General features: G+C 43.2%; 1 protein-coding gene across 3 annotated transcripts in view; it reads left to right on the forward strand.

The window, feature by feature from the left end:
- Positions 1-15,486, forward strand: part of NPHP4 (nephrocystin 4) — a 169,888-nt gene that overhangs the window by 23,494 nt on the left and 130,908 nt on the right. Inside the window, exons 6-7 of one of the 3 annotated variants that reach the window (XM_043998123.1) lie at positions 13,291-13,463; positions 14,086-14,150. The exons of 1 other annotated variant lie outside the window; for it this stretch is intronic. In XM_043998123.1, the coding sequence (XP_043854058.1) occupies positions 13,291-13,463; positions 14,086-14,150 (238 nt within the window). Of the gene's footprint in view, positions 1-13,290; positions 13,464-14,085; positions 14,151-15,486 lie in introns of those variants that run through there. One more of the 3 variants, XM_043998124.1, reaches the window with a different exon arrangement.

Consider the following 15,486-nt stretch of genomic DNA (forward strand, 5'->3'; position numbering starts at 1 on the left):
CTGAGAATGCCTTGGCCCTTTGTCATTCCACTGCTATCTCTTGGGTCAGAAGGCTCTTTTGTGGCTATGTATTTGAGAGGCCCTGCCCCTGCCCCCTTTTCCTCTTCAGAATTGTTTCTTCTATAATTTTACTCTAACAGAGTAAAGTAAATGAAAAGCAATTTTAAAAAATTGTTTCCCATCCCTCTTGGGCTTGTGATGTTTAAAATCTAAATGTGTGGTCACCTTAAATTAGAAGCTTTAGCACCAGTCTTTTGGGCATTAAGTATTTATTAAAGCATACTAGGTATTAGAAAAAAAGAGAACATGTGGAATTAAGAAAAGGTCTATCTGGCCTAGAGTTCCAACCTGGTCTGGTTCTTTCTCAAGTCCTCTGCCCCAGCCTGCTTCAACCACGAACTGCTCAGCAAACTGAATATGGAAACTTTTTATAGGTCTAGAGCAAAGGCAGTCCTTACACACTACTTCAAGCTGATTGGTTAGCATCATCCAAATCCATTGCTTCACTGGACTTGAAGTTGGTCTCCGGTTGAGTCCAAAGTCCTTAGCTTCTGAGAACAATAGCTTCTTAAGGGCCAGCCAGGTGTGGTTACAATCTAATTAGCTTGAAGTAGGCTAATCAGCAAAGTCAGTCACTTTCACTTAATTCAATCAGTTTAGATTTATCTCCAGGTGGGGCCTTTGAGTATCTGCCAAATCCCATTATTTTCTCACAGGCTTAATGAGGATATGTATTTTGTTTGTTTGTTTTCTTTTTCTTCTTTTCTTTCTGGTGAGGCAATTGGGGCTAAGTGACTTGCCCAGGGTCACACAGCTAGTAAGTATCAAGTGTCTGAGGCTGGATTTGAACTCAGGTCCTCCTCACTCCAGGGCTGGTGCTTTATCCTCTGTGCCACCTAGTTGCCCCGATATGTATTTTGACATAGATCAATTCTGCTTCTATTGAGCCTTAACATTGTGGCTAATGTGACAAATAGTCTTCCTGTAGTAGGGTGGCTTGGCCAGAGGAGCTATAATGTCCATAATTCTGTACTGTAAAAAGATCAGGAAGAGAAATTAAGATAGGTCATGGAAACCATTTCTGGTGTTCCGGAAGCCAAGCCCCTAGCTTGTCCCCAAGGGCTATTCTGATGAAAGAAGATTCCATCCTATAATCAGTGTGTGCATCTACTGATGACTGAACAGGTGCCCTGAATGTGTGACAAGTCCCCCTGGCCCCACTGATATAGCTCTGCAGAAAGAGAAGGCCTCATGCATTTCTGTTGGTCTCTTAGCCACTACACAGGAATGCTCCATGTTGTTCAGTTTGGAAATTTCCCACAGTATGTAAAGGCTGTGCTCCCCAAACAAAATAGGACAAGATTTTTTTGTGAGTTTACAGGATTTTAAGCTCATTGATTTAGGGCTGAAAGAAAATTTAGGGATTCCCTAGTCTACTTCCTTCAATTCACAGATAACAAAACTATATCCCAAATGGCAGAGGTAGCATTCGAACCCAGATTTTCTGCCTTTTCTACCTGTGTTACCTTCTAGGTGGCACAGTGGGCCTAGAGTCAGGAAAACCCGATTTCAAATCCAGGCTCAGATACCAGCTGGGTGACCCTGGGCAAGTCACTTTACTTTGTTTGCTTCAGTTCATCTATAAAATGATCTAGAGAAGCACATGACAAACCACTCTAGTGTCTTTATCAAGAAAACCTCAAATGGGGTCATGAAGATTTGGACATGGCTGAAAAAAAAAAAACCATGACTGAACAACATCATTTAGTCCTTAGTGGACCATTACAACCTATCACTACATGCTGAAAACTTGAGGTGACCCCAAACTATTGTCACATCTGGACTCTAATTATACTCAGTGGTGTATGTTTTTGAATATATTCTCTAGCACTGTCTTCCTCCCCAGCCTCTCTGTACGCCCCCCCCCCCCCATGTCAAGTTCCTACCGAATAATAATTCAGTCCAGTTACAGAAAGTACTTAAATTGTGGAATTAACGTCTTTCCTCTTACAGCATTCAGTATCAATAGGGTTAAGGAGATTTGTGTCACAAGCTGGCATACAGCTTTCAGGGAGTTTCAGGAGGTGCTTCCATTTTCGTAGATCTCTTTGTTTTGTACGTGTGGCCTCCTTGGTTCAAAACCTAGTGATTTTTGTTTGGGAATCTAAGGCCGGCTTCACTTGTCCTGAACCCGAGTGGTGTGGACACATGGGAGATGCCATCTTGGTTAGCCTGCGCTGAGGAGTGGGACAAACTGTACAAAGCTTGAAGGTTCAGCCTATGGGGGAAGTGCAGCACGCTGGACCCCACAGGGCCATCAACCTCATCATGGAATAGGGGCAGAGGAAGAATCTGGCTGGGTGTGTCTCCTTCTGGAGCGGTTGTACAGCAAGCAGGCGGCAGGGGGCAGCAGAGTACAGAAAATCTATTTCAACCTGAAGAAGAAATTAACCACATCTTTCAAGCCAGCAGTTTCTTCTCATTACCTTGACATTTGTAATTCATAAAAATAGGTTGGATATGAGTTTAGTCTTCTGAAGAGATTTATTCTCCCCTCATCCGTCCATCACAGACACACAGACACACACAAGCTTAAAACACAGAGTCTTCTTTTGGGCAGATGTTTAAAGGCACGACTGGCATAGCAATGCAATTACATTGTGCTGACTAATTGCCATGCTTCCATAAATATGGAAATAGCAATGCAAGCCTCCCTTCTTTTTATGGGCACTGGAATCTGGTTGAGATCTTTACTTTTGTTGATTCTGCTAATTACAAATTTGGCTTCCCCCATCCTCCCCAATGAGCAATGGGGTGAGGGTACAGTTAGATATGTGGTATAAAATATATAGGCAAGTCTGAGTCTTGGTCTCTGCTCTGCCACTTAACTAGCAGTGTGACCTTTAGCAAATCTTTTGAGCCTTAGTTTCCTTATCTGTAACCTGGGGATAATAAGACCAGCCCAGTCTTTCTCATGGGGTTAATAGTCATTGAAAGATAGATTGAGAACTAGAACGAAGTTTATAGAATGCATGTTTCCAGCCTCTGAGTTCATGGGTCAGGGAGACACTACTAGTCAGCTTGAAACCTGGAAGTATCTGCCCTGGAATAGAAGATTCTAGATATTGGGAGAGGGAAGCTTCTAGAAAAGGGAAAGGGCAGGAATAAATATGTATGTGTGTGCATGTGTTTTTGTATATGTGTATGTGTGTGAATCTAGAGGACATCAATTTTATACACACATACATATATATACATCTATAGGAAGAGAATTTCATACATATTGATGTATGTGTGATGTATTTGCTTCTATCTATCTGTCTATCTATCTATCAATCTATCAAAAGGGAGTTTCTTTTTCCAATGCAAATCAGTAAGTACTTTCTAAACTTGTAGGTTAAGTGATTTCTCCAGGATCATACAGCCTGTATATGTCAGGGATGGCACTTGAACCCGCATGATCCTGATTCCTAGACCAGTTTTCTCTTTAATACATTATGTATTGCATGCATGCATCATAGCATGCATATTATATGCATGTGTGTATATATACATATTGAACTAAGGTCCCTTCGGACTCTAAATCTATGATCTCATTATTTTTATGTATGTGTGTATGCATATGTACACAGATAGGTATAGACAAGTGTATATATGTATGTACATATATGATATCATTGCACACACGTATATAATACATACATACATACATACATACATACATACATACATACATACATATTTATACTTTTACTAGAGATGGCCCCAGATGCAGTGGTAGACCTTGGCCTTTGTAAGCTAAGGTCTTTCCCAGCTCTCAGTTTGTCTGAGGCAATACCTATTCGGTGATTAAGGCTTAGATAAGAAATGAGACCAAAAAAATGCCTTATTTTACCCAGTCAGATATATAGATAAATAGATAGATATATGATAGATGGATAGATAAAATGGATAGATAGGTAGATAGAGGTAGGTAGATATAGAAAGAAAGAATTTAAAAATAAATCTTAGGTATAATCACTAAAAGCAAAGACCTTCTAAACCAGTTTGTGTGTTGGAATTTCCAAGAAAATATGATGGCCTTGGGGATTGGATCTTTTTGTTTTGTCTTTCAATACCTCACACGTGGCAGGTGCTTAATAAATGCATATTCTGTTGGCTCAGATTTAGTTGAACTCCTTCATTTTATAGATGACGAAATTGAAGCCCAGCAAGATGAAATAACTTGTCCAGGGTCACAGAGAACATGAGAGTCAGAGCCAGCATGCGCTTCCCACTGTGCTATGCTGCTTTTTGTAAAATTCGAGGAGGTATTGCCCAGGAAGCACTCTGAAGACTTGGCAGCCTAGCACAAAGGGGATGCAGATTATTATTAGCGTGAGCAGAATTAGACCATATTTGGCATTGGAAGACATGCCTCACCCAGGACTGTATGAATTGATCAGTTTAACTCTAACATGCTTCATTTTTTACTGAGTTCCACCAGCATGACAGCATAAAGTTCTGAGGACCAAATATTACTTTATTAATGTGTATACTGATTTTCTGTCTTTTTCAGAGCTGTCTTATCCTGAGCATGAGCTGTGCTCTCTTGTAAAGTAAATCATCCCATTCTCTACTGGGCCCATGTTTCCCTGTGTGTGCCCAAATGGTTGTGCTCAACCCTATAGCTGTTTGTGGGGCCCAGATAGTCTCTCAAGGGCTCTTCTGGCTCAGAGCTTCTGGGATTCAGAAGGTCTCCCTCTGGGGAGAAATATTACCATTCCATTCCTTCGAATCACTTAATCATTCATTCTATTATATGTCCAAAAAAAAAAAAAAAAAGGATCTTAAAGAAAAAAACCTGGAGGCCCAGATCTGCTGCCATTGCATTATTATTATTATTATTATTTTTAGTGAGGCAATTGGGGTTAAGTGACTTGCCTAGGGTCACACAGCTAGTAAGTGTTAAGTGTCTGAGGCCGGATTTGAACTCAGGTACTCCTGACTCCAGGGCCGGTGCTCTATCCACTGCGCCATCTAGCTGCCCCAACCATTGCATTATTTTTGAGAGTGAAATAATTCTTGGTTAAGTTCATTCCCTTAACTAAGCGTGCCTCTGACTCCTTGTGACAGAGCTCATTTCCCCCCCCATTATTTATTTTGTGAAAACAACTGGTCAGGAGTTCTCATCTGTCACTCACAGTTCTGAGCACGGGGCTCCACTCTTAGCCAGAGTCCACCTTCAGCCACCAGATGTTGCTAGAGTCCCACAGTCTGTCTCCTCTGGGGTCTTCTGTGTCATGCAAGTCAATGCGGCTGTTTTTGCTTCCTGTAACCAAGGAGATGAGAAGCCAATTCTCGAATGCTCCTTACTTGTTAGAGTAATGAGAACAGTGCAATTTGCCTGATGAGAAGTGGGTGCTGTCAAGGGGTATCAGTGTCATCTGAATGGAGTCTGTGAATGTCCCTGCCATTGACTTGATTATTCTGAGTGTGGTCCTAGACTGAGCTGTTAACCCTATCTGCCAGGAGAGCCACAGTACAATGCTTACAGGGCCTGATAAATACAATCGCAGTGAATAGAAATCTGGTTTCTTTTCACGGAGGGATGGTTCCATTGAGTTCTTCTGTTTCCTTCCTATCTGGGAGGTTGGACCCTCACCTTTAGGGAAGGGTGAGGAGTCATTTCCCTGTCCTGAGCTCTACCCTTCTATGAAGGTCTCATCCTTTTGTTCTTATGCTGGTGTGGTAGCAGCTTTACAACTACCCCCCTCCCCAGTTTGCCAACTCTGAACTTGGTGTTTCTGGATGAGGAAGAAAGGTGTTTTTTCTCTGAGATGTGTTCAGGAATTGGGGTCTGATGGAAGCGGCTCTCTCACATCTGATGAAATAGGACAGTCAGTACTAGTAAGAATGCCGCAGATTCATGGCTAATTAATGGTATATTCGGGAGCATTTTCTGAGTCCCCCTAAGCCTCTCTTCAGTTCCCAGAGAATATTTTTATCTGGGGGGCTTTATCACTATAGTAGTGTTGTAGTGGGGGATAAAAGCTCTCATTTTCATGACCTTTCTTTGCCTGGTAGCCTGTCTCTTCCCTGTGTCCCTTCCTCCTGCCTGGAACCCCCTTAACTGATCCCTTTTCTGCAACTCCCACATCTAGAATCTTTTATTCCAGGCTAGAAACTTACAGTTTCCTAGATGACTGGAGTCTTTCTTTCTGTGACTTCAGGGATTTGGAACCAATTACATTCACCCTTCCTTTAATACATTTGAGGGCAGCTAGGTGGTGCAGTGGATAGAGCACCGGCCCTGGATTCAGGAGGACCTGAGTTCAAATCCAGCCTCAGACACTTTGCACTTACTAGCTGTGTCACCCTAGGCAAGTCACTTAACCCCAATTGCCTCACAAAAAAAAAAAGAAAAGAAAAGAAAAGAAAACATTTGAGGGGCAGCTAGGTGGCGCTGCAGTGGATAAAGCACCGGTCCTGGATTCAGGAGGACCTGAGTTCAAACCCGGCCTCAGACACTTGACACTTACTAGCTGTGTGACCCTGGGCAAGTCACTTAACCCCCATTGCCCCGCAAAACCAAAATAAAACATTCGAGCTGCTCTGATGCTCAGGACCCCGATGAACTGAACAAAAAGTCTCTGCGAAGGCTTGATGTGACCCTGTGTCATGTTCTGGGAGGAGTCTCCTGCTAGACAGTTGAGGAATCCCTCGTTCCACTATGGCCTGAGGCTTCCCTGCAGCTTGTATTCCTTTCCCTTCCCAGGCCTCCCTGGGAAATGTTGGTCCCAGCCCTGGTGTGAGGGCTTCCTACTCTGGCTGCAGTACATGCCGAGGGAAGGAGTGGAGATGAATGCGCTGCCCTTGGTTGTCTTTGACTCCTGTTCCCTTGTGTGTCTCCAGCTAGGCCGCATGGCCTTCCCTTAAACACACCAATAAATGGGCCTAGTGAACGGCTCATCTTTATGTAAGGAGGCTGTAGCTCCAGCAATGGACCCTGGCAGATAGGTTCTGTAATATGGGGGGGGGGTGAGTTAGAGTAGAAGATCCCCGAGGTGCTTCCTGGCCCTGCACCCATAGGATTACATGGCTGGTGGGACCTAAACTCAGAAAGAAGAATGGCTTCCGACTTTGGGATTCTGCCCGAGGATTCACCAGAACAGAATTCTGCTTAGGCAGCCGTCACTATCCATAGGTTAATAGCAATGACCCCATTGGGTTAGATGCTGCTTTAGTGGTATTTAGTGGTTTCCTATGTGCTCGTTAGCTTTATTTGATCTTTTTTAAAACAAGTTTTTATTGATCTATTTTATTTTTTTATCATCACCATAGTTTCTCCCAGTATCCCTCACCAATTCCCTTCCAGAGAGCCATCCCACATTACAAATAATATTTTTTAAAGACAAAAAAGGAAGAAAAAACCAGTGTAACTGATCACTACCTTGAAAAAAGTCTCAAGATATGTCCAGCTTATAGCCGCTGTGGACTTCCCCTCTCTGTCAAGAAGTGCAGGGGGAGCATCTTCTCCTATCTTTCCTTTCTCTCGGGCAGTATAAACATGTATGAAGTGCCTACTGTGTGTCAGGCCCTGTGCTAAGTGCTGGGGATATAAAGAAAGGCAGAAGACAGGCCCTGCCCTCAAGGAGCTTACAATCTAATGTGGGGGTTTGCAGTCTAATGGGTTAGGATTAGGTTTATCGTTTTGCAACGTTTGGTTTTTTGTGCATTTGGCTGCAGTTTTTCCCATTTGCATTTCTGCAGTCTGTGTGTGTATTGTCTTCTTGGCTCTGCTGACTTCACTCTGCATCTGTTCCCGTAGATCTTCCCATGCTGCTTTGTATTCATCACAGTCCCCATTTCTTATTGCAGAGTAATATTCCATCCCATTCACCTACCACAGTCTGTCTAGCTGTTCCCCAGTGGATCTGCTTGGCTTCCACTTTTGTGTTTGTAGGAGTTGGCAGGATAGGCGGCATCCCCATTTTTCAGATGAGGAAACTGAGGCCTAGAATGGCTAGACAAACTTGCTAAATGTCGTAGTGTATTGGACTTGGAGTCAAAGGACCTGGCTTTGCCACCTTACTAACTGTGTGACCTTGGGGAAGTCACTCAACCTCATTGGGAGCCTCAGTTTTGTATTTGTAAAATGGCTAGGGCCCCTTCCGATCAGAGCTAACAAGCAGCCCAGCCAAGGCTAGAGGCCAGATCCTCTGGCTCTCTATCCCATGCTCTTTGTCAGGACATTTCTCCTTTTCTATTGAAGGAAATCTGCACTGGAGGCTCAGATAGCGGGATCTAGACTGTATATTCAATGTTGAGCTTTATCTCATTGACAGGAATGCTTTAGTCAGTTTCTATGCAAGAAGTCTCCTCTGTTTCTGCTTAGCCTTTACCTGTCCTTGTAGCCCTGGTAGTACCTCCTCCCTGTCTGAGGATAAAGGAACACATGCCGTTAAGGAGGTCGGGCCTATCTCCAGTGAAGTTAGAGAAACAGATGTGTCGAGCCATTCAGTAAAAGCACGCATTCTGAAGCCCAATTTTGATTCTGTCAGTCTTGGTGAATAATGAAAACTCAACGTGAGGGCTAAATGGTGTCAGTGTGTTTTGAAGATGAAAGCATTAAGACAGAGAATGTTTAGATGATTTATTAATCTGTTTATCCTGTCATGGAGAAAAACTGTCAAATGTAGATAAGTGACGAAGCCGGGTGAATGGAAGCTCTGTCTCGCCTGTTACAAGTGGGCATCTCTTGCAGATGATTTGCTGAACTTGATTTGAAATTTCTAATCGGGTAATTTCAATTGATGAATAGAAATTTGGTCTCTGGTTTTATTTAATTATTTTCCCAGCACAGCTCCCTTGGACTCAAGCACTTGTTTACAGCTTTTCCTAAGCTGTCCTGATAAATAATTACATTTTTTTGTTCGCCTTCTGGAATCATATCTAAGTTGGATACAGTTAACATGTGAGTGCAAACAGTGGGTGAATTAAACTTTCATGAAAGATTACATGTCAGGGGGCAGCTAGGTGGTGCAGTGGATAAAGCTCTGGCCTTTGATTCAGGAGGACCTGAGTTCAAGTGCAGCCTCAGGGGGCAGCTAGGTGGCGCAGTGGAGAGAGCACTGGCCCTGGAGTCAGGAGGACCTGAGTTCAAATCCGGCCTCAGACACTTAACACTTACTGGCTGTGTGACCCTGCGCAAGTCACTTAACCCCAATTGCCTCACCAAAAAACAAAAAGTAACCAAAAAACCCTACACAAATGCAGCCTCAGGCACTTGACACTTACTAGTTGTGTGACCCTGGGTAAGTCACTTAACCCTCATTGCCCCGAAAAAAAAAGAAAAAGAAAAAAAAAGAAGAAAGATTACATGTCTCTGGTTTGGGTCTTTAATGTTCCCAGGTAAATGGAATGAAAAGACAATTAGTAAATAAAAGTTAGAGGAATTGTCTTTGAATCTTCAATGTTGGCATGAACTTTGCTAGTATAGTGATTAAAGGTTGTTCATTCCTAAACACACACACACACACACACACACACACACACACACACACACACACACACACTCCCCCAAACAGTTTTGTTTATTATCTAGTTTTGAAATTGTGAACTTGTAGGATGATATCTTCCAAGTTCCCTGTAAATCCTTTAGCAAAATACTATATGCTTTCATGCTTGACAAATGTTTATTGAAAGGATATGGTCTTTTTTTTCAGTAATAAAGGAGCATTCTGATATCTGAACATTTTTTTTTTTGGAAAAAAAAAAAAAAGGTTTTATGCAAACGGACAGAAGATTCAGAGCCCAAGCCCCTTGTCAATAAATCTCTCTTCACCTTTCTAGAAATTTTCTAGCAGCTCCATCAGTCCTTGGGTCCCATCTTCCTTTAGAGCCAGAACAGTCCATGTGACTCACAGGATAGGCCAACAGATAGGTCCAGATTAATCCTCAGTGCACGTAGCCTCTTCCTAGTCTTTACCATCAGACTTTACAGAATATATTTTAAAATGCTAAATCTAATGGTGGGTCATTTGAGATAAATGACTGAGGAGATTTGTTTTTTGTTGCAAAATAATTGTTTTCTATCATCGACAAAAGGGAAAGACATATAACCATAAATCTGGAGTGGCTGAAAACTGCTGGGCCTGAGCATTCAGATGCAGCAATTTCAAGGTGACCTCTAGGTTAGGGGATTATTATTGTTCCATATCTGGAGTTTAGAGCATTTGTTTTACTGCAGGAGGGAAAGTGTGTGGTGTTTGTAAAACTGATATGCAGAGGTATAAATATAAAAGGTGCAATGATGACTAACTTACCTTTCGAGTGGGCCTTCTTAACGGTTCCTGAGCCTTTGGAAACCAAAACATAATTCTCTCTTAGTCCAACCACCTGTCAGCAGTAAGTGGTCATTATTTCATCATTTTGCAATAAAAGATAATAGAATAACGATTTATATCTCATGGCTGATGTTTTAATGCGTCTCTCTGTTATCCCTTGCTGACAGTCTGTGATTACAGTAAACGTTTTCTTAGTGACACCATGGTAATGACTCGTTAATAGAAGGATTATTCCAAGTTTAAATCAAATATTAGGAAGGCTAGCCTCTGTCCCTGCTGGATCTTTGTCTTTGTGAGCACCTTCTCTTGGGGGCAATTGTGGACCGGGGCTGGGAGAGCTGCACTGACTACCCTGTCCTCCTCCAGCACTGACTTTGTGCTCAATGAAACGTTTGGCTTCTGTTGCCACGGCACCACTTTCCATCCCACGCTCATGTGGACTCTTATTTCCCTGCTGGTTAGCAAACCCAATCAGCTGAACCAAGTTTCCATCTTCTGTGTCTGTGACATTTATTAGTTTTAAATAAAAAGAAGTAAATTAAATTTGGTGAAATAGAAAAGCCGTAACAGGATGAAGGTACTTTCATTCCCAAATGGGAATGTGCACATCAAGAGATGGGAAAACAAAAAGGTGGTTACATCTCTATCAGCCTCGTGCTGTCTGTTCAAATTCAGTCCCCACTGTTGTCAGGCAGATGAGGGGAGGGAAGACATAATGGCGGATGCACCTCCTTGTCTTATGGCTTGAAACAAATATTCACAGTGATCTAAAAATGCCACCCATGAGGATGATAAAACAACTTGCATTCTCTAGAAAAATCTCATTAACATAAATTTTAAGATGTTTTAGACCCTGAAAAACATTCTGTACATGAAGAAACCTTCTTAGTTAAAACAGGCTTAGTTCAGAATGATAGAATCATAGAGCTTGAAGGGATCTTAGAGAGAGATGTTCGAGGCCAAACACTTCTCATTTTGGAGATGGGGAAACTGAGCCCCACAATAACTTCGTAGGAGGCACAAAGCTGGTCAGTGGCAGAGCTTGGATTAGAAGTTAGTTCTCGGGCAGCTAGGTGGTGCAGTGGATAGAGCACCAGCCCTGGAGTCAGGAGTACCTGAGTTCAAATCCGGCCTCAGACACTTAACACTTACCAGCTGTGTGACCCTGGGCAAGTCACTTAACCCCAATTGCCTCACTAAAGAAAAAAAAGAAGTTAGTTCTCCTGAATCTTAGTCCTATATTCTCCTCATTGTAGCATGCTGTGTCTCATATTAATATTATTTAACATTTTCGTATTCGTGTACAAACAATTTTGTAGTATCCTATAAAATTAATGATGATATCGGAATTTCAAGATTGAATTTTTATAATCTGAGCCACATGATGTTGGGCACATTAAATTATTTCAATAAGTTTCTTTGTAATTGAATAAGTTATCATTATGGGTGTATTTTTTATGGTGGGGAGGGAAACTGGGGATTGTTTTCAATATAATCCTTGCAGGCAATAAGTTACTGGAGTAAGGGACCTCTCTAGGCTCTTTCCATTATATTCTGTTTTTTTTTTTTTCCTTCAGTGAGGCAATTGGGGTTAAGTGACTTGCCCAGGGTCACACAGCTATTAAGTGTTAAGTGTCTGAGGCTGGATTTGAACTCAGGTACTCCTGACTCCAGGGCCGGTGCTCTATCTACTGTGCCACCTAGCTGCCCCCATTATATTCTGTTAATGTGATAATGGTATATAACACAGAATTCCACTTGTAAATACCCCCTTGAAATGTGTTTGTTAAGACCTTAGGGTATGCCAGTGGGATTTTTTTCTCAGGTGAAAATCTTATGCCTTGGCAGAAGGAGAAATATTATCCTGATGGGAAGCCCTTTGTGCACTCCTGGGTTCTGACAAAAGATTCTATAAAAAGAAACTTGCTATCTTTAAATGAGTTTTCTTTATTCTTCTGTTTCCCCAACTGGGAAGGGATCAGAGAAAGGGATGTAGTGAGAATTCATGACTTTTGGCAACATTTAGAGGAAACCATTCTTTGGGACAACATTGAAATATTTCTGGTCCCTCCTGGCAGCTGATGGTGTCGTGCAAGGAGTCAGGAAGCCCTGAGTTTAAATCCTGGTTCTTCCTGGCTGTGTGAAATTTAATTTTTTTATTGTTTTATTTGAGAAGGGGTCCATAAGGCTTTTACTAGACTGCCAAAGGGGTCTATCTATGATATAGAAATGGTTAAAACCCCTTATGTGAGGCTCTCTTTTGTCCCATGTAGAGAATCCTGGGGAGGGACAGAACTATGCCAATCATTTATCTCACACCTATCAGGGCTTAGCCATCTTGGGCCACAAATGCTAAAATTTCTCCATGGGATTTGACTTGGGACCAAGCATGCCTCAGTCTCTTTTTCAGTACTGACACTCCATCTGCCTACCTTTCTCCTTACATTTTATACTCCACTCCTGATGTATATTCTCTTACTAATATCCAGGGAGATAGATTCTAATCTTGACTATTCCACTATTTAACAGTGTCAGGAAAATAGCTTGATACTCACTCCCTGATAGCCTGAAGGGGTAATTCATTCCTTCAGTTTGCTTTTAGCTACCACCTCTTCCAAAGGAAGGCATCTTCTCTTAGGGTCATCATCTCTACCCCTTCCCCACCAGAACCTTGGACTCTACCCTGAAATTCTCTGGGCTCTGATAGGCCAACTCTGGTATTAGCTTGCTGGCCATGTGAAATTGAGTAAGTCACCTGACTTCTCTGGCCCTCAGTTTTCTCATCTGCAAAATGAGTATAATAATAGCATTATCTCCCAGGGTTATTGTGAGGATCAAATGAGATAATAATTGTGAAGTACTGTTTGGACCTACAAGTGCAGTATAAACACTGGCTGCTAATTACAGTTTGTGAGCCTTAGCTGGGTGATCTGGATGCTGACATTTCTCTCCTGTCTTTCAGCCTGTATATTTCCACACGTCTTTAAATCACCCGAACGTCCTTGCGGTGGTGGAAGTTGTTGCTGAAGGCAAGAAACGGGACGGGAGCCTGCAGATGGTGTCCTGTGGGTTTGGGCTTCTGCGGCTCTTCAGCGCCAAGCCGGAGGCTTCCGAGTCTCCCACCCAGGACAGACGGTAGCTGTTGTATAGCTATACATGCATTCCTCTGGTGCCTGTCCATTGTAGGGCCTGACTGCTGCTTATTCTGGAGAGAGAGTAGAGGCTTTCTGGGCCCATGAGCACTGATGGAAGGGGGGAGGGGGCTGGGGGTGCAATGGAGATGGTAACGCTGCCCTGTGTAGGCCTGTGTAGCCCCACTCAGTGCACACAGACAGGCAGCCCAGCATCACAAGCAGGATTTGTACCCGGGGTTTCCTGTACCTCTGTCTATCACCCATTAAGAAAGTACTGTAGGAGCAGCTAGGTGGTGCCGTGGATAAAGCCCTGGATTCAGGAGGGCCTGAGTTCAAATGCCACCTCAGACACTTAACACTTAACTAGCTGTGTGACCCTGGGCAAGTCACTTAACCCCAATTGCCTCACAATTAAAAAAGAAAGAAAGAAAGAAAGAAAGAAAGAAAGAAAGAAAGAAAGAAAGAAAGAAAGAAAGAAAGAAAGAAAGAAAGAAAGAAAGAAAGAAAGAACCATAATTGGGAAAGAGACATTACGTGCCCTGTACTTCTTTGAGAAGAAATTGGCTTGAATTAAGTGGACTGAGGGAGGAACACGTCTCTTGTTTCTTGGTCTTGTTTTCTAGGCTGAGACTCTATCATGGCAGCCCCCGAGCCCTGCTGCACCCGCTTCTTGAGGATCCTGTTGAACGTAAGGACCAAAATGCAGGAATGATTTTATGAAAGATTGTTGGCAGGGTCGAGCCCGTAGGTCTTCGCTCGGCGCTAGGGACTCAGCCAGAGCTTCCCTAGAGCACTGTTCGTGCCCAGGCCTTCTCAGAGTCAGTCTCCACACAAGCTGCCGTCGACAGTTATTTTCACATTTGAAGGGCCTTGAGCTGAAAGCTCCCTGGCCTTGGGTTTTGGGCCATTTGGAGTCTCTTTAACCCCGTCCCCTAGGAAACAGTGGATTGCTTCACAGGCCCTTGGTGGGAATGACTCACTCGGGATTTTCTGCAGGAAGTTGGTTCTGTCCTAGCCTCTTGCTCTAAATTCTTCAGTGTCTGCCTTCAGAGTAAATGGCCATTGGCTGTCACCGGCCCCTTGTGTCTGAGGGAGGCCTTGGGCAGCAGAACCCCGAGCTCATTGCTGGGGCAGTGAGCCTCCTCCTTGCATCTGCTGCTAGTGGGACAGATCCCAATGGGAAAGCGAGTGGTTTGGTGTGAGGACAAGTGTCTCCGCTTGAGGGGTGTCAGGAAGGGAGGTAATCTTGGAGCGGGCTCAGAGCAGCAGCCCCCGGGCACCTTCACGCCCAAACTTTGTTTCTCAGCAGATCTTCTGTTTTGTTTGTGAGCCCCATCTGTGGGAGCTCAGCGTGTGACTCTGGCAGGGCCATGGTGATGAGAGAAATTTGGAAAGCGAGAGTGTTGTCTGCATACATTAAATATGGCCCGACAGTCAGGTAAAACGAGGGAGAGATTTGCTTGGACTAAATATCAGCTTTTAGATGATTTCCACATTGAATTAAATTAGCAAATTGCCAACTTCTCTCCTGAAAGACCCTTAAAATCAGGCATTTTGACAGCTCAGTGCTGCTGCTGGTGCATTTATTCAGCATTTACGATCCTCGGGCATTATTCAGATGCATGTCAGGAAACAAATATGTAAAATAGGAAGGAAAAATCATCTTATTAATTATGCATCCTAAAGATGTGTCAAAGATGTGGGTGCTTTGGGGGGACAGGCTGAAGAAGGGCCAAGGGATAAGAGAAGCACTTGCCCTAGATTTGCCCGGTTGGATTTGGTAGATAAGAAGTATGAAGGAACTTAGTGGCTGGACCCGCCTGTGCTTGCTGCCTCCTGTTAGAATGTGAGCTCACTGAGGGATACGGACAGCCTTTTCACATAGGGTTTTTCTTTCATTCATTCATTCCTTCAGTCATTCTTATGAAGGGTCCAGGCAGAACAAGGCCAAAGTTCTATTTGTCATTGAAGTCAGTCAGTTGATTGATGAGTGTAAGCACCTACTGTGTGCCAGGAATTAGGGA

Source organism: Dromiciops gliroides, chromosome 3 (assembly GCF_019393635.1).
Source record: "Dromiciops gliroides isolate mDroGli1 chromosome 3, mDroGli1.pri, whole genome shotgun sequence".
NCBI lineage: Eukaryota > Metazoa > Chordata > Mammalia > Microbiotheria > Microbiotheriidae > Dromiciops > Dromiciops gliroides.